This window comes from Sceloporus occidentalis, unplaced genomic scaffold, assembly GCF_023333645.1.
Source record: "Sceloporus occidentalis isolate IW3139 unplaced genomic scaffold, rSceOcc1.0.p SCAF_337, whole genome shotgun sequence".
Taxonomy (NCBI): domain Eukaryota; kingdom Metazoa; phylum Chordata; class Lepidosauria; order Squamata; family Phrynosomatidae; genus Sceloporus; species Sceloporus occidentalis.
The window spans coordinates 381091-400111 of NW_028317317.1; the positions used below are offsets into that span (position 1 = coordinate 381091).

A 19021-nucleotide genomic window follows, 5' to 3' on the forward strand; every position below is an offset into this window, starting at 1 on the left:
TATCACCGGAGTCTCTCCTCTATCAGTGTGATAAGGCCGCGCTCCCCTGTTTGTTTTGGGTTAATCAGTAACCGGCTCTGTCCGCAGCCTCGGCTGGATGCCTGGCGGCTCCTGGGGCTGGATTCAGGATAGAGAGGGCCTGTGGGAGCAGGTGGCAGGAAGGAAGTGGCTTTTAATCACCTTGGAGATCTTTCTGCCCTGAGAAGGGTTAATAGTTGAAACGCTTGGATGGTGATGGGACAGTCATTGCAGTCATGTGACTTGGAGTCGCCTGTTTGGCCAGCAGCTCGTAGGTGATCCCTCCATGGACTTTCTGCTGAACCAGGTGAGTGGCCGGGGGTCTAGACAGCAAAGGTTAACGGAGGCCACAACGTGTCACCTGGTGCTAATAAATCGTCCCCTGTGCTGTGTGTCAGTCGTACACCGTCCCCTATCATGTGTGTTAGTCATAGAACCCCCCCGGGGCCGTGTGTGTGTCAGTTGTACACCGTCCCCTGTGCCATGTGTGGGTTACCTGCGCTGTGTATCTGTAGTAAATCGTCCCCTGTGCTCTGTGCGTCAGTCATACAGCGCCCCCTGGGGCCGTGTGTGTGTCAGACGTACACCATTCCCTATTATGTGTGTGTCAGTTGTACTCCATCCCCTCTGCTCTGTGCGTCAGTCATACAGCGCCCCCTGGGGCCGTGTGTGTGTCAGACGTACACCATTCCCTATTATGCGTGTGTCAGTTGTACTCCATCCCCTGTGCTCTGTGCGTCAGTCATACAGCGCCCCCCGGGGCCATGTGTGTGTCAGACGTACACCATTCCCTATTATGTGTGTGTTAGTTGTACTCCATCCCCTGTGCTCTGTGAGTCAGTCATACAGTGCCCCCCAGGGCCATGTGTGTGTCAGTCGTATACCGTCCCCTGTGCCGTGTCTGTGTCAGTCGTACACCGTCCCCTGTGCCGTGTGTGTGTCAGTCGTACACCGTCCCCTGTGCCGTGTCTGTGTCAGTCGTACACCGTCCCCTGTGCCGTGTCTGTGTCAGTCGTACACCGTCCCCTGTGCCGTGTCTGTGTCAGTCGTACATCGTCCCCTGTGCCGTGTCTGTGTCAGTCGTACACCGTCCCCTGTGCCGTGTCTGTGTCAGTCGTACACCGTTCTCTGTGCCGTGTCTGTGTCAGTCGTACACCGTCCCCTGTGCTGTGTCTGTGTCAGTTGTACACGTCCCCTGTGCCGTGTCTGTGTCAGTCGTACACCGTCCCCTGTGCCGTGTCTGTCAGTCGTACACCGTCCCCTGTGCCATGTCTGTGTCAATCGTACACCGTCCCCTGTGCCGTGTCTGTGTCAGTCGTACACCGTCCCCTGTGCCGTGTCAGTCGTACACCGTCCCCTGTGCCGTGTCAGTCGTACACCGTCCCCTGTGCCGTGTCAGTCGTACACCGTCCCCTGTGCCGTGTCTGTGTCAGTCGTACACCGTCCCCTGTGCCGTGTCTGTGTCAGTCGTACACCGTCCCCTGTGCCGTGTCTGTGTCAGTCGTACACCGTCCCCTGTGCCGTGTCTGTGTCAGTCGTACACCGTCCTCTGTGCCGTGTCTGTGTCAGTCGTACACCGTCCTCTGTGCCGTGTGTGTGTCAGTCGTACACCGTTCTCTGTGCCGTGTCTGTGTCAGTCGTACACCGTCCCCTGTGCTGTGTCTGTGTCAGTTGTACACGTCCCCTGTGCCGTGTCTGTGTCAGTCGTACACCGTCCCCTGTGCCGTGTCTGTCAGTCGTACACCGTCCCCTGTGCCATGTCTGTGTCAATCGTACACCGTCCCCTGTGCCGTGTCTGTGTCAGTCGTACACCGTCCCCTGTGCCGTGTCAGTCGTACACCGCCCTTTGTGCCGTGTCTGTGTCAGTCGTACACCGCCCTTTGTGCCGTGTCTGTGTCAGTCGTACACCGTCCCATGTGCCGTGTCTGTGTCAGTCGTACACCATCCCCTGTGCCGTGTCTGTGTCAGTCGTACACCGTCCCATGTGCCGTGTCTGTGTCAGTCGTACACCGTCCACTGTGCCGTGTCTGTGTCAGTCGTACACTGTCCCTTGTGCCGTGTCTGTGTCAGTTGTACACCGCCCTTTGTGCCGTGTCTGTGTCAGTCGTACACCGTCCCCTGTGCCGTGTCTGTGTCAGTTGTACACGTCCCCTGTGCCGTGTCTGTGTCAGTCGTAAAACGTCCTCTGTGCCGTGTCTGTGTCAGTCGTACACCGTCCCCTGTGCCGTGTCTGTGTCAGTCGTACACCGTCCCCTGTGCCGTGTCTGTGTCAGTCGTACACCGTCCCCTGTGCCGTGTCTGTGTCAGTCGTACACCGTCCCCTGTGCCGTGTCTGTGTCAGTCGTACACCGTCCCCTGTGCTGTGTCTGTGTCAGTCGTACTCCATCCCCGGGGCCGTGTGGCACAAACAAGGAGCCCGTAGGATGAATACAGAAGCGTTGGCCGGACGTTGGAATTGCACGCGCATGCATGCTCCTTCACTGTAGCTGCATGGAAAGGTAGAGCGGCGTCTCCTGGGTACAAAATGGCACTTGGAGCCGGAAAGCTGCGCATGATAACCTGCTCTGAGATTTGCGGGGTCGGGGGGTCTGTTCTGGGTCCGATTAGTGGCAGTCTGTGGCCCCCGATCCATTGCCAGGGATCTCGTAAGAATGCTGTTTGTGAGCCGTTACCCTTACAAGGCACAGGGGCAGTGACTGGGGGCATCTCTCAGGGGGTTGGGGTATTTATTCTCAGTTTTAGGAAATGGGGCGCATGAAGAAGATTCCCCCGGCGGATAAAGCATCTGCATCTGTATCTAGAATGTTCTGCAGCATCGTGTAGAGGGAATATAGACAAGGCAGGGCTGCCACAATTACCCCAAGGGGCAGGATTGGCCATGTGGCCCAGTAATGAGGTAGCCTAAAACTTTTATTTAGCAGACATGTTCAGGGTGCATATTTACAGACTGCCCCGAGGGGGGAGAAAGGATCCAGCGGAAATGCTGCCAATAAAAGAAGGGCAGCCCAGGGGCAGTTACCGCCTCACACCCCTTGCACTAACCCCCCCGCCCCCACCCCATGTATAGTACAGCGAAGGAGGGCATCTCTGCGGAAAACTATCCTACCCTCTCTCCCTGCCCTTCTCTATCCTACCTTCTCTCTCCTCTATCCTACTCTCTCTCCCCAACCTCTCTCCTCTATCCTACCTTCTCTCTCCCCAACCTTCTCTCTCCTCTATCCTACCCTCTCTCCCCGACCTTCTCTCTCCTCTATCCTACCCTCTCTCCCCGACCTTCTCTCTCCTCTATCCTACCCTCTCTCCCCAACCTTCTCTCTCCTCTATCCTACCCTCTATCCCCGACCTTCTCTCTCTCCCAACCTTCTCTCTCTCCCAACCTTCTCTCTCTCCCAACCTTCTCTCTCTCCCAACCTTCTCTCTCTCCCAACCTTCTCTCTCTCCCAACCTTCTCTCTCTCCCAACCTTCTCTCTCCCCCAACCTTCTGTCTCCCCAACCTTCTCTCTCCCCAACCTTCTCTCTCCTCTCTCCTACCCTCTCTCCCCAACCTTCTCTCTCTTCTCTCCTACCCTCTCTCCCCAACCTTCTCTCTCCTCTCTCCTACCCTCTCTCCCCAACCTTCTCTCTCCTCTCTCCTACCCTCTCTCCCCAACCTTCTCTCTCCTCTCTCCTACCCTCTCTCCCCAACCTCCTCTCTCCTACCCTCTCTCCCCAACCTTCTTTCTCCTACCCTCTCTCCCCAACCTTCTTTCTCCTACCCTCTCTCCCTAACCTTGTCTCTCCTCTCTCCTACCCTCTCTCCCTCCCCTTCTCTCTCCTCTCTCCCTACCCTCTCTCTCCGACCTTGTCTCTCCTCTATCCTACCCTCTCTCTCCGACCTTCTCTATCCTGCCCTCTCTCCCCAACCTTCTCTCTCCCCTATCCTTCCCTTTTCCTTGATCTTCTGTCTCCTCCGTTCTGTCCTCTCTTGTCTCTCACCTTCTTATTCCCTCTGCCTTTCTTTTTCCCCTCTCTTTGGCCTTCTGTCTTGCCAGCCTCTCTCCCCCAGTATGGCTTCTCTCTCTCTCTCTTTATATCTCTTCTGTCTTAAGCTATTATTTATTTGTTACATTTTATTAGTAGAGCGCCAGCAGATACCGTAGCGCTGTTACAACAGAGAGACAGTGAAGATTAACAATGACATTGAAACAATTAGATGGACACACGTCAAAAGAGGAAGCCGGGGCAGTTACCATAGTTACCAGAACAGTGTAGTGGGGTAAATTCTATCTATATACGGTGTAAGAAGTATTCGGGGGGGAAATGGTGACCGCTCTCCGGCAATAGAGTGTGTGGTAGATTATAAGGGTGGGTTTTTAATGTTAGAATAGGTAGAGGAGCCCCTTTTCCCTGCCCCCCCCCCTTCCCGACATTCTCTCTCCTTCCTTCCCCACCTTCTTCGTATAATATCTGGTTAAGGAAGATGGGCCTGGCTCTGTCTGTACTGGGGTAACGTGGCTGGGATTCATGGAACCTGCCCCCTGGTGGGGTGGTAGTGATGTGTTATCACCGATTTGGGAGCTTACACGCTAAGGCACGCGCTCTTTGTGTACCCGCGACACGTGACATTGTTTAGAATCTGTCAATATTTGGCGTGTATGAGATTGGGATATGAATTAACGTCCCCGTGCCCTTGGGCCCCGCGTTATAATCCAAGCCGCTGATAAGCACCTGGGAGGGGAACAACCCCCTTGGAGCACAATGTCACCCTGCTGTGGCTACGCGTGTCCCCTCCCTCCCGTCCCAGAAATATCCCTCCAAGTCGCTGTCACCCTGTTACTCCCCACTCGTCACCCGACCAGAAATGGCGCAGGTAAGCTGGAAAAATCCCAACATGTCCAACTCCTTCCTTTCGGCCCCGGCTACCTCCGTTGTGTTTTTCCCCAAATCCTGAATCCTGTAAATTTATCGACCACCCCAGAAATCGTTTCATTGGTTGGAATTTGGTTGCATTTTTCATGTTTTTCGCATTCGGGTTTGTGAAATAGCTGAGATTTTAGTTGGAAGCCGTCCCGCTCCGTCTAATGCCGGAGACTTTCCTCGCCCTCCCTTGTCGTTATGTTATTGTCATGTTACGGGGCTTAACACTCCTCTTGCCCTTAATCCCCCCTTTCTTCTCTCCCAGCCGCCCCCCGAGGCCCCTCCGGCCGCAGCCCTTCGTTATGAGGATGACGGGGATGCGATCCAGGCGCTGGGTGTGGAAAGGTTTGAGGAGATCCTGCAGGACGTCCACCCGCGGAGCCCGACCGAACTCGGCAAGAGCTACAGCGAGGAGGACTTCCAGTGTGAGTGTCTCCGACGGGGCCACGGCTCTCTCCCTCACTGTATTCCTCGCTGCTCTTCCCTTCATTTGCCCCTCTCCGTCGCTGCTTTTCTCCTGATTTGCCCCTCTCCTTCATTGATTTTTCCATGATTTACCCCTTTCTTTCGTTGGTTTTCCCCTTATTTGCCTCCTCCTTGATTGGTCACTCCCCCCTATATTTACCCCTCTCCTTCCTTTTTTTCCTGATTTGCCCCTCTGCTTCACCCCCCCCCCCACGATTTGCCCCTCTCCTTTGCTGGTTTTCTCCTGATTTGCCCGTCTCCCTCATTGTTTTCACATCTATTAGGAGGATGGGGGGGGGGGGTGTCGAGACAGAAGCAGGAGAGAGCCCTGTTCCTAGGAGCTTACAATCTATTAGGGGGCTAAGGGGAGGATGAGACAGGAGGAGGAGATGGCCCTGTTCCTAGGAGCTTACAATCTATTAGGGGGCTAAGGGGAGGATGAGACAGGAGGAGGAGATGGCCCTGTTCCTAGGAGCTTACAATCTATTAGGAGGCTAAGGGGGAGGATGAGACAGGAGGAGGAGAGGGCCCTGTTCCTAGCAGTTTACAATCTGTTAGGAGGCTAAGGGGGGGTGAGACAGGAGGAGGAGAAGGCCCTGTTCCTAGAAGCTGTTCCATGCACCCACCACTCTCTCTGCAGATGTTTATGGTTGATCCCGCTGATAACGCTGATATGTTTCAGATCACAGGCACTCCTCTCACCACATCCACCACCCTCTCTCCTCTCATCTGCCCTCCGACTGCGGCGGCCGGGACGGCCGAAAACACAAGAAGAGGAGGAGGAGGAGGAAGAGGAGGGCGTCTGTGGCCGGAGATACCCCGGGAACCATCCCTGAGAGAGAGGAGGAGGAGGACGAGGAGGACACCGACGATGACAAAACCCCGGAGGAGCGAGTCGAAGCGGCAGACGCACAGGTACAGCATGCGTGAGCCGTGTTTCAAATGCATGCGTGCATATGTCATATGTGGTATACGTGTGACGTGTATTATACGTGTGTCCCGTGTAGCTGTACGTATATGTGTTATACGTGTGTCCTGTGTAGCTGTACATATGATGTGTGGTATACGCGTGTCCCGTGTAGCTGTACATATGATGCGTGGTATACGCGTGTCCCGTGTAGCTGTACATATGATGCGTGGTATACGCGTGTCCCGTGTAGCTGTACATATGATGTGTAGTGTATATATGATATGACATGTGTTCCGTGACTCTACATCTTCATCTGCTTTGGCCATAGAAGGTGCCACCTGCAACAAAATGACTTAATCAGTTATTTTACAAACAGACCCCGAAGCCCCTCGATGACGCTGCAGCGGTTGCGAAGGAATACCCCATGCAGCCGTGTGAAAGGAGTGGTCTAATTAACATATCTCGCTGGGCTTCATTTATACAGGGCCAGCACAGCCCTTCCTGCCCCCCCCGGACACCCCCGGGGCCACTTCTTTTATAAAGCAGAGACTCACGGTTTAGTTAACTGAGCCCTGTGTGCTGGTCTGTCTGCTTGTCAGGGCATCACTCTCACTGTCTGTCTCTGTCTGTCTCCAGCTCTTAGTGTTTGAGGGGAATGTCTCTCCCAGGAATGGTGGGCTGCTTTCCGTGTCACTTCCAGATGGAAAAGTCAGTGAGCAGACCCCGGAGGAGAAGCCCAAAGGAGGGTAAGAAAGGCTGCTGGGGAACCCAATGACGACTGTTAGCTCATGGGGCAAGAGAGCAGGACCACACCAGGGTAGATGGGCCAAAAGAACAGGGATTAAAGTGGGGGATGGGCTGATGTTTGGGGGTCGGGCGGTGAAATTAATGAGGTCTGGGTGGGTGTCCCCTGAAGACCACCGGCGGGGCCACTACAAGCCTAATAACACTAAGTATTATTGGCTATTTCTATAACGCCACCACATTCTACAGCGCTGTACAAAGGGGGTCTAATATATTATGACATGTAAACAAAGACAAATTGTGAGGAGGGCTCTGCTCCCAGAAGCTGACAATCTAAAGGGCCCGTTGGTGCTGGGTCAGGGGTAAGTCTCGGCTCCATCTGGTACTGGTCTGTACTGGGTTCTCTTCCCAGTTATACTGGGGCTGATGTCTTTTTACTGATTTGAACGCAGTCTCTTTTTGTTCTTATGTGTCTGTCTCTCGCTTGGCTGAGACCCCACAATAAACGTGGAGACCGAGGGGTTAATTCTATAATCCCCCACACACACACCAGGGACCCTCATACTCACCTTGCACCATAATTTCACACACAGAGAGGCGGAGGGAGCCGGAGAGTCCATTGGGAACCCTCGTCACCCCCATCGCCAGCCGCCCCACCGCAGCTACAGCCTCACTGAGCGCCGGCGGATCGGCAGCATGACCCACTCCGAGGACGCGCGTTACCAGCTGGTACCGACAGACGAGAGCGAAGCCCAAACGCTGGCCTCGGCCGACCTGGACTACATGAAGAGTGAGTGAGAGACCGAGGCTGACAGTCACACCGGGGCGAGAGGAGACTGCAACACAAAACAGGCACTCTCGCTGACCCCAACGCTCTGTGACTCTCACTGACCCCAGAGCTCTGTGACTCTCTCTCACTGACCCCAGAGCCCTGTGACTGTCTCGCTTGGACCCCAGCTCTCTGTGTGTCATGTTTCCCCTTACAACACTCTTTTGTCGTAGGCCACCGATTCGAAGACCTTCCGGCCGTGCGCCGGCATCTTGTGCGTAAAAGCAAAGGCCAAGTTATTCACATCAGCAAAGAACACAAAGAGCGTCACCCGCACCGCAAGAGCGTCACCCTTCAGCCCCACGAGGTGAGACGCTGCGACCCAGACGCGTGCCGTCCGGGGGCAATACCCAAGATCCCCTGGTGACCCCAGGGATTTCTGCCCCCCGCCGCTCCATCCTTTCCATTTCTCTTTGCACAGGTGTTTGTGGAACTCAACGAGCTCGTCGTAGACAAACACCAGGAGCTGCAGTGGAAGGAGACGGCTCGCTGGATAAAGTTCGAGGAGGACGTGGAGGCCGAGACGGACCAGTGGGGGAAACCTCATGTGGCCTCCCTGAGCTTCCGTAGCCTGCTGGAGCTGAGACGGACGCTGTCTCACGGTGAGAGCGCGATGGAGGTAGGAACTGTCTGGCCGGCGGGGTCCGTCTAAAGCCTGTCTGAGGGGTCTCGTTCACCTTTAGGTGCCGTCCTCCTGGATCTGGACCAGAGAACGTTACCAGGGATCGCCCATCAGGTGGTGGAGCAAATGATCATCAGCGACCAAATAAAAGCCGAGGACCGGGCGAACGTGCTGAGAGCGCTGCTCCTAAAACACAGGTAGGGGGCAGAATACACGCAGGTTATCTCAATGCAGGGGGTAGATTACTCACAGGTTAATGACCATGCGGGGGCAGAATACACGCAGGTTAATTTTAGGCAGGGGGTAGATTACTCACAGGTAAAAGCCCCTGCGGGGGCAGAATACACACAGGTTAATTTTAGGCAGGGGGTAGATTACTCACAGGTAAAAGCCCCTGCGGGGGCAGAATACACGCAGGTTAACCTTATGCAGGTTAACCTTATGCAGGGACAGTTACTGACTGTCACCCTGTCTACTGCAGCCACCCCAGCGATGAGAAGGACTCCTCGTTCTCCCGAAACATTTCAGCCGCCAGCCTGGGCTCTCTGCTCGGACATCACAGCACCAATCACCTCGCCCAGAACAGTGAGCCCAACCTGACGGACCCCCTGATGGGGGGAGACCCTGCCGAGCAGGAGACCAAGGTTGACGTGGAGCGAGAGGTGAGGCCGGAACCCAAAGAGACATTAAAATGGAGGGTATCTCTGGTTTGTCGCGCTCCTGTGCAGCGAAATGCGTTGGTTAGTGGCCTCACTGCGCCTGCGGAGCGGAATGCGTTGCCCCCTGCGGAGCGGAATGCGTCGGTTTGTGGCGCCCCCCTGCGGAGCGGAATGCGTCGGTTTGTGGCGCCCCCCCTGCGGAGCAGAATGCGTCGGTTTGTGGCGCCCCCCCTCCGCGGAGCAGAATGCGTTGGTTTGTGTTGCCGCAATCCCCCCCCCCCGCCGAGCGGAGTGCGTTGATTTTTGCCGTGACTGCGCATGAGCAGCAGAATGCGTGGGTCTGGTACATTTATCCTCTGATAAACTCTGCTTTTGTCAGAAAGATCCCAGGTTTGTTTTCCAGACTCCTTCACGCTGTGCGGTCAGCGTTGGTTCCCCAGACATTTAGGGACTGTGGCCCCTGCAGGACAGACTGAGAGATAATATAACCCCTTGTGTGTTTTGTACAGAGAGACTCGGTCCCCTCCTTGCCCTCCATCCAACGCTCCAAATCTAAACATGAACTGAAACTTCTGGAGAAGATTCCAGAGAATGCGGAGGCCAGCGTGGTGCTTGTCGGTGAGTGGGGTATGATAGGAGTTTATAGGGTGGGTATGGGGTATATTGAGCGTATGATATGGGGGTATTTGGTGGGTATGGAGGTATATTGAGCGTATGATATGGGGGTATTTGGTGGGTATGGGGTATATTGAGGGTATGATATGGGGGTATTTGGTGGGTATGGGGTATATTGAGGGTATGGAGGTATATTTAGGGTATGATATGGGGGTATTTGGTGGGTATGGAGGTATATTGAGGGTATTTGGTGGGTATGGGGTATATTGCGGGTATTTTGTGGGTATGGAGGTATATTGGGGGTATGATATGAGGGTATTTGGTGGGTATGAAGGTATATTGAGCGTATGATATGGGGTATTTGGTGGGTATGGGGTATATTGAGGGTATGATATGTGGGTATTTGGTGGGTATGGAGGTATATTGAGCGTATGATATGGGGGTATTTGGTGGGTATGGGGTATATTGAGGCTATGATATGCGGGTATTTGGTGGGTATGGAGGTATATTGAGGGTATGATATGAGGGTATTTGGTGGGTATGGAGGTATATTGAGGGTATGATATGGGGGTATTTGGTGGGTATGGAGGTATAGTTAGGGTATGATATGGGGGTATTTGGTGGGTATGGGGTATATTGAGGGTATGATATGGGGGTATTTGGTGGGTATGGGGTATATTGAGGGTATGATATGGGGGTATTTGGTGGGTATGGAGGTATATTGAGGGTTTGATATGGGGGTATTTGGTGGGTATGGGGTATATTGAGGGTATGATATGGGGGTATTTGGTGGGTATGGGGTATATTGAGGGTATGATATGGGGGTATTTGGTGGGTATGAAGGTATATTGAGCGTATGATATGGGGTATTTGGTGGGTATGGGGTATATTGAGGGTATGATATGGGGGTATTTGGTGGGTATGGAGGTATATTGAGCGTATGATATGGGGGTATTTGGTGGGTATGGGGTATATTGAGGCTATGATATGCGGGTATTTGGTGGGTATGGAGGTATATTGAGGGTATGGTATGAGGGTATTTGGTGGGTATGGAGGTATATTGAGGGTATGATATGGGGGTATTTGGTGGGTATGGAGGTATACTGAGGGTATGATATGGGGGTATTTGGTGGGTATGGGGTATATTGATGGTATGATATGGGGGTATTTGGTGGGTATAAGGTATATTTAGGGTATGGGTGTATTTGGTGGGTATGGGGTATACTGAGGGTATGATATGGGGGTATTTGGTGGGTATGGGGTATATTGAGGGTATGATATGGGGGTATTTGGTGGGTATAAGGTATATTGTGGGTATGGGGTATATTGAGTGTATGATATGGGGGTATTTGGTGGGTATGGGGTATATTGAGGGTATGATGGGGGTATTTGGTGGGTATGGGTTATCAGTGCTTCGTGGGATTTTAAACTTAGGTCTGCTTTACAAATATGTCAGGTGTGTACAGCGCTGTGGTGTATGTGGGTGATATCTTGGCATGACTGGTCTTCGCAGGCTGCGTGGAGTTCTTGGATCAGCCGACCATGGCGTTCGTGCGTCTCCAGGAGGCCGTGGAGCTGGACTCAGTGTTAGAGGTTCCTGTCCCTGTGCGCTTCCTCTTCGTGCTTCTTGGACCGACTTCGTCTAACATGGACTATCACGAGATCGGGAGGTCCATCTCCACCCTCATGTCCGACAAAGTGAGGTTCCTCCTCTTATCCACCCCGTGTCCTTCGTCCCTGCTCTCATCCCACCCATCGCACTCCCATCTTCATTGGTCTCTGCTCTCATCCTACCCATCGCACTCCCCTCTTCATTGGTCTCTGCTCGCATCCCAGCCATCACGCTCCCATCTTCATTGGTCTCTGCTCTCATCTCACCCATCGCGCTCCCATCTTCATTGGTCTCTGCTCTCATCCCACCCATCGCGCTCCCATCTTCATTGGTCTCTGCTCTCATCCCACCCATGGTGCTCCCCTATTCTTTGGTCTCTGCTCTCATCCCACCCATCGTGCTCCCATCTTCATTGGTCTCTGCTCTCATCCCACCCATCGCGCTCCCATCTTCATTGGTCTCTGCTCTCATCCCACCCATCGCTCTCCCATCTTCATTGGTCTCTGCTCTCATCCCACCCATGGTGCTCCCCTATTCATTGGTCTCTGCTCTCATCCTACCCATCGCGCTCCCATCTTCATTGGTCTCTGGTTCCCTGGATGTTCTAACCATGCCGTTGTTTGTAGTCATTTCACGAGGCTGCCTATCTTGCTGATGACCGTCAGGATCTCCTGAACGCTATTAATGAGTTCTTAGACTGCAGCGTGGTCCTGCCGCCCTCTGAAGTGATGGGTGAGGAGCTGCTCCGCTCTGTCGCTCTGTTCCAGAGGGAGATGCTTAGAAGACGCCAGGGCCAGGAGAAGAAGCTTCTCGATGAGCCCAGTACCCCCGAGGATAAAGGTGAGGAAACTCGCTACTCACATGGAACTCCCACTCTCCATTCCCATAGTACTTCCATTCTCGTGGCACTCCCACCCCACTCTCCATTCTTTTGTACTTCTGTCCCCACTCTCCATTCTCATGGTATTCCTACTCTCCAATGTATGGTACTTCCATCCTTCCCTCCATTCTCCTGGTACTTCAACCCCCTCTTCTTCTTGTGCTACCATCACCCTTCTCCCCACTCCCTCTGTACTTTTATCCCCACTCTCCTTTACTTGTGGTACTCCCACCCATCTGTCCGTTCTTATGGCGCTCCCATCTCTTCATTCTTATAGTACTCCCACCATCCCCTCCACTGCCGCATTTTCCCATCCATTCCTTTAATTCACTTTGTCTTCTCTTTCCCTCCATCCCTATTTCTCTCTCTTTTTACGTGTCCTCTCCCTTTCTCTATGATCACTTGTCTCCTTGATGTTGTTGTCGTTCTTCAGCTCTGCTCACAAAGTCGGCGGTGGTCGGTGGGACAGATGATGATCCCCTGCGCAGGACGGGCCGGCCCTTTGGTGGCCTCATCAGGGACATCCAGCGTCGGTACCCTAAATATGTTAGTGATTTCCGGGATGCTCTCAACGCACAATGCATGGCAGCCGTCATCTTCATCTACTTTGCTGCACTCTCTCCAGCCATCACCTTTGGTGGTCTCTTGGGTGAGTGGCCCACAGCCTTTTCCTTCTGCCGCCTTTTGTTTTCCTGGAGTGCGGTCTCTCGCTCTCTGCCTTTTCCACTGTTTGTCTCAGATGTTTTCTTGCCCGTTTAGGTGAGAAGACCCAGGGGCTTCTGGGGGTGTCGGAGCTGATTATTGGGACCTGTCTACAGGGGGTGATTTTCTGCCTCCTGGGGGCGCAGCCGCTGCTGGTTGTCGGATTTTCAGGACCACTGCTGGTGTTCGAAGAGGCTTTTTACACTGTGAGACATGTGTAGTGGCAGGAGGGCATTAAAGAAGGGTATGGGGGTATGGAGGCACATCAGAATCGGGTACAAAAAACATGCAAAGGAGGCAGCTGGGCGAGATGGGAATGAGAGGGAGGTCTGGGGATGTGCCACATACATAAGGATGAAAGAAAGACCCAGGGTTCCCTGCGGCTCTTACAGAAGGCGGTTAAGATCTGCAATTTACAAATAGTTTTTCAAATGTTTCTTCCAAGAGACAGATAAAGTGGATCCGTGGCCAAATACGGGGAGGAAAAAATCCCTAAGGTTGGGAATTATGTAAGTATGGGTCACGGGACCTGTCCGTTCATCTCTTCCGTCTTTCCTTTCAGTTTTGCTCCGCTAACGGGTTGGAGTACCTCGTGGGCCGGGTGTGGATCGGCGTGTGGCTTATAGTGATCGTCGTGGCCATGGTGGCCTGTGAGGGCAGCTTCTTGGTCCGTTTCGTCTCAAGATTTACACAGGAAATCTTCTCGATCCTCATCTCCCTGATCTTCATCTACGAGACTTTCTACAAACTCTTCAAGGTATGACGTCAGTTCAGGGTATGAACGTAACTACACTCCCTGCCCACCGTGATACATCAACTACCCTCCCTGCCCACCGTGGTACATCAACTACCCTCCCTGCCCACCGTGGTACATCAACTACCCTCCGTGCTCAGAGCATAACCTCAAATATCCAAAAATATAACATTAAATACCCTCCTGCACAGAGTGTGACAGAGTGCATGAGTTCTGCCCCGTGGTGGTTCTCTCTCCTGTGTTCTGCACTCCCACCTCCCCCTTATTCTCCTCTTCATTGAGTTTAGACCTTCGCCGGTTCCTTTCAGGTTTTCCAGGAGCATCCGCTCACCAACTGCGACCTGAACCAGAGCGAGTCCCAGCAGGAGAACGGGGCGGGTGGCTTCCCAGAGAACGGGACGCGTGGCTTCCCAGAGAATGGGACAGAGTCGAGAGCCAGCGGCCCGGTGATGGGGCAGCCGAACACGGCTCTTCTCTCCCTGGTGTTGATGGCCGGCACCTTCTTTATCGCTTTCTTCCTACGCAAGTTAAAGAATAGCAACTTCTTTCCTGGGAGGGTGAGTCATCGCTGCGATTCCCACTTCGTGCCACACGCCTGCTGAGGAGACGTGTCGCGTTGTGACATGACCTTAAATAGAACGGTAGACGAGCTGGAGGAGCGTCTCTGGTGGGCTGGAGGACAGAGCAGGATCTGGATTAAGATAAGACTCCCTTTTACAAGTGTGGTTTGTGAGAAACCTCCGACCTAGCCGTGGGTCTGGCTATTAGCCGTGTTCTCCTTTGAATGTGACACCACATGCCACTGTTAGCGTGATCGTTCCGACCTGTCTTCGCGGTGAGGTCTTAGAATTGAGTGCTGTGGTCGAAGACTGGAGATCTGCTTGGCATAAGTCTATCCTGAACATAAGACACGACCAAAGAGAAATGTTTTCGGAAGAGGGGATGGAGAAGGGGGTATAATCCAAATTAAAAAGGGAGAGGGAAGTGTGATAAAACAAAGGAGAGGGGGAGAGATGAGAGAAGGGGTGTGATAAAACAAAGGAGAAGGGGAGAGATGGGAGAAGGGGTATGATATAACAGGAGAGGGAGGAGATGGATGAAGGGATATAACGAGAGAGGGGGAGAGATGGATGAAGGGATATAACGAGAGAGGGGGAGAGATGGATGGAGGGGGATATGATATACCGGGAAAAGGGGAGAGATGGATGAAGGGATATGATATAACGAGAGAGGGGGGGGGATGGATGAAGGGATATGATATAATTAGAGAGGAGGAGAGATGGATGAAGGGATGTGATATAACTAGAGAGGGGGAGAGATGGATGGAGGGGGATGTGATATATTTAGAGAGGGGGAGAGATGGATGGAGGGGGGTATGATATAATTAGAGAGGGGGAGAGATGGATGGAGGGGGATATGATATAACGAGAGAGGGGGAGAGATGGATGGAGGGGGATATGATTATATCGGGACACCCTGTATACCTTGCCTGCCCTGATGCCCCTGCTTTCTCTCCTGAAAGGTGCGCCGGGTCATTGGAGATTTTGGGGTTCCGATTGCCATCTTGATCATGGTTCTTGTGGATTTCAGCATCACTGACACATACACTCAGGTGCGTAGTGCCCTACTTGATATCGGGGCCCCACCCCCGGGAGGTGAAGGTTAGGGTAGATCCTGAACTTGGGGGGCTGTTCTAAAATCCACCACGTTCGTAGTATGACCTTCTCCCGGGTTTTCGGCTCTGTAGAAGCTGAGTGTTCCTAGTGGCTTCAAGGTGACCTCACCGGATAAACGTGGCTGGGTGATCAACCCACTTGGGTCCGACCAACCTTTCCCCATCTGGATGATGTTTGCAAGTGTCCTACCAGCCATACTGGTCTACATCCTGATCTTCATGGAGACCCAGATCACAACGTGAGTTATACTCCAGCTCGTACCCTACTAGTAACGCTAACCAAAAGTGTTGTCTCAGGGGTAGTTCTTGATCGGGGGTAGTTCTTGGGCATAGTTCTCAAGCAGTAGTTTTTGGGGGAGGGGGTAGTTCTCAGGTGTTTTTTCTCTATGCTAGTTTTCGGGGGTTAGTTCTCGAGGGGGGTGGTTCTCTGTTGCTAATTCTCGGGGATAGTTCTTAGGGTGGCAGTTCTCTGGGGTAGTTCTCAGGCTGCACCTCATCACATTATTCTGTCAGCTGCCAAGCTTCGCTGAGATCTATAATGAAATAATGCCCCCCCTTTCAGCCATGTGGCCATTGGCCCCCGCCGGTGTGAGAGGGCAGGATGTTTTGCAGTGAGGGGAAGTTAAGATGTCTCGGCGAGGGCCACGTTTTCGATCTTCTGTGTCTCTCTGCAGTCTGATTATCAGTAAGAAGGAGCGAATGCTGGTGAAGGGATCCGGATTCCACCTGGATTTACTCCTCATTGTGGCCATGGGGGGGATTTGCGCCCTCTTCGGGTTACCATGGATGGCGGCCACGACTGTTCGTTCCGTGACACACGCCAATGCGCTGACCGTCATGAGTAAAGCCGTGGCCCCTGGAGACAAGCCCAAAATCCAGGAGGTGAAGGAACAGAGAGTCACCGGCCTACTGGTGGCCATTCTTGTGGGTGGGTTGAAAGACTGAGTATGCCTCATACCCCACATATATACACGCTATACCCACTTACCCCTAATCTTCCCCGACACCCTGCGTTCTTACTCCATTTACCCCCACACTCTGCCCACTTACACCTAAACCCACACTCACCCTCTGCCCAATTACACGTAAACCCACACTCACTCTCTGCCCACTTACAACTTAACCCACACTCACCCTCTGCCCACTTACACCTAAACCCACACTCACTCGTTGCCCAATTACACCTAAACCCACACTCACACATCCTATTCATTTCCTAACATTAACCCCGACATTCCTACAGGGCTCTCCATTGTAATCGGGGATCTCCTTCGCAAGATCCCATTGGCCGTTCTCTTTGGGATCTTCCTGTATATGGGGGTCACTTCGCTTAACGGCATCCAGTTCTATGAGAGAATTCAGCTTCTGCTGAAGCCCCCAAAGCATCATCCGGACGTCATCTACGTCAAGAAGGTGCGTAACAGAAAAGTGGAACAGCCTCCCAGCAGAAGTGGTAGAGGGTAATACAGTGAAGGTGTTAAACATGCATGGGATAGACATCCGGCTCCTGAATCTAAGACGAGACCAACGACTGATTAAGATCTTTACAGACTAGACGGGCCGAATGGGGTTGATCTGCCGGCAGGTTCTGGGTTTCAGTGTGCCTTAGCGTACAGGCCAGTCTCTGCCTGCACTACACTTTGGCCACACAGTCAGTACGTGGCTTCAGCAGGGATGTTCTAGAAAGTGCGGCAGGGCCAGCAGTGTATCTTCCCGACGCGCCTAATGGTTATCCTCCCGCAGGTGCGGACGTTGCGCATGCATCTCTTCACAGCGCTGCAGTTGGTTTGTCTTGCAATACTCTGGGCAGTGATGTCGACGGCTGCGTCTCTGGCCTTCCCCTTCATCCTCATTCTCACCGTCCCCCTCCGCATCTTCCTACTGCGGCGAATCTTCACTGAACGCGAGATGAAATGCGTGAGTTCTCATTCTGATCACACATTGCCCCTCTCCCCCTTTCCTGATGCCCCTCTCTCTCTCTCTCCCCCTTTCCTGATGCCCCTCTCTCTCCCCCTGTCCTGATGCCCCTCTCTCTCTCTCCCCCTTCCCTGATGCCTCTCTCCCCCTTTCCTGATGCCCCTCTCTCTCTCCCCCCTTCCGTTTTGCTCGCTGTTGGTGGCCCCTCTCCCTTGTGTCACATTATCCCTTGGTGGCTCCTCCCCTTCGTGTCACATTCTCTATTGGCTCCTCACTAATTTCTGTGTCTCCACAGCTGGATGCTGATGAGGTGCAGCCCATCTTTGATGAGCAGGAGGGAGTGGACGAGTACAATGAGATGCCAATGCCAGTATAGTGCCCGCTGTGTCACTGTGCCTTGGGGCAGAAATGCTGTATAGAGAGCTGGCAGGTGCCCAGCCATTCCCCCTAGTGCCCCCACCCACTCACACTGTGTCCACATTGTCCCCTCACATCCTACAATCAAGTGTAAAAGTGGCTACAGAAGGAGGCTGAAGGCAGGACGGGTCTCCAGAGACTCTGCTTTCCCCATAGATGTCAGACCACCTGCTGCCGTGGCGGGGGCCTGGTGGACTGGTAGCTGCCCTCTGAGGTGCTGGGCCATCAAAGCTGTTATTCTGAGACGTCTACAAGAAGTTAGACTTGTGTCTGCTGTGTCATGGAGGCCGGGCCCAAGGTTAGATCTTGCATAGATCAATCGTTATATAGGGCCATGACAACAGCTCCTCAGGGGCTGAGCTTTACACACAGCAGGAGAGCAATCGACCAATGGGCTGTGAAGGCGTGGTCAAACATATTTGTATTTAATGTTTTTGTATTATCCAAAGAGTGTATATTCTGCTATATACAGAGGTACTGAGTATTACCAGAAAGGATTATTAGCTTTAGGAGATAACATGAGGCCAGATATACATGAAATCTACTGCATTGTGATCCAAGAATCAGCCCCTCAATACGCAGCACCACCATGCGGTGCAGCGAGTCCGGTGTTCCTATAAAGAGACGTATTCAAGGTTACCCAGTAAAGGGTTCTGCTCTATGTTATAAACCACCTCCGCATGTAAACATTTTTACAGGGAGCGCAGTGTAGCTAAGCTCAAGGGACCCTCTGAGGCATGGAACCCGCGTGACGACAGCTTTCCTGTCCTGCTGCCATTTGGACACGTTGGCTACGGCTCTTTTACTCAGTCCTGGAGGTCCAGGGGGCAAGAAATGGGGGTCTGTGGACCTAACACAACGACGAGCTTCAGCGACCACCCAAAATTTGCTCTAGAGCTTATATCTAGCAGACAACCAGAACTACGGATATATTAGCCTCAAGGTAACCAGCAGCGCCCTTTCCGTAATTCTACCAGCCCGGCTCCTAATTAAAATAAATCAGTCCCTCAACTCCTGAATACAGTATATATGATAAGGAACCTCCAGTAACCCGACTCTAGAATATAGTATATATGATGAGGAACCCCCAGTAACCCAACTCCAGAATACAGTATATATGATGAGGAACCCCCAGTAACCCAACTCAAGAATACAGTATATATGACGAGGAACCCCCAGTAACCCAACTCCAGAATACAGTATATATGATGAGGAACCCCCAGTAACCCAACTCCAGAATACAGTATATATGATGAGGAACCCCCAGTAACCCGACTCTAGAATACAGTATATATGATGAGGAAC

General features: G+C 52.9%; 1 protein-coding gene across 1 annotated transcript; it reads left to right on the plus strand.

The window, feature by feature from the left end:
• Positions 1–304: 304 nt before the first annotated feature.
• Positions 305–17675, plus strand: LOC149274301 (anion exchange protein 2-like). Its single transcript, XM_089505664.1, has 24 exons — positions 305–325; positions 997–2436; positions 4803–4868; positions 5181–5340; positions 6063–6295; positions 6927–7036; positions 7628–7824; positions 8037–8170; positions 8285–8465; positions 8547–8682; positions 8967–9147; positions 9654–9762; positions 11273–11457; positions 11998–12211; positions 12685–12900; positions 13011–13159; positions 13516–13710; positions 14016–14264; positions 15230–15319; positions 15455–15621; positions 16057–16310; positions 16626–16795; positions 17126–17299; positions 17595–17675. Exons 1-24 carry the CDS (start codon positions 305–307, stop codon positions 17673–17675), a joined length of 5112 nt encoding a protein of 1703 aa, XP_089361790.1.
• The last annotated feature ends 1346 nt before the right edge of the window (positions 17676–19021 follow it).

Excerpts from the sequence above, each read along its gene's own strand:
- LOC149274301 (XM_089505664.1), top strand. The coding sequence starts at position 305 with ATGGACTTTCTGCTGAACCAG. Across the intron at positions 16,311-16,625 it reads ACTGGTGGCCATTCTTGTGG|GGCTCTCCATTGTAATCGGG; the intron begins GTGGGTTGAAAG and ends ACATTCCTACAG. Across the intron at positions 16,796-17,125 it reads ACGTCATCTACGTCAAGAAG|GTGCGGACGTTGCGCATGCA; the intron begins GTGCGTAACAGA and ends ATCCTCCCGCAG.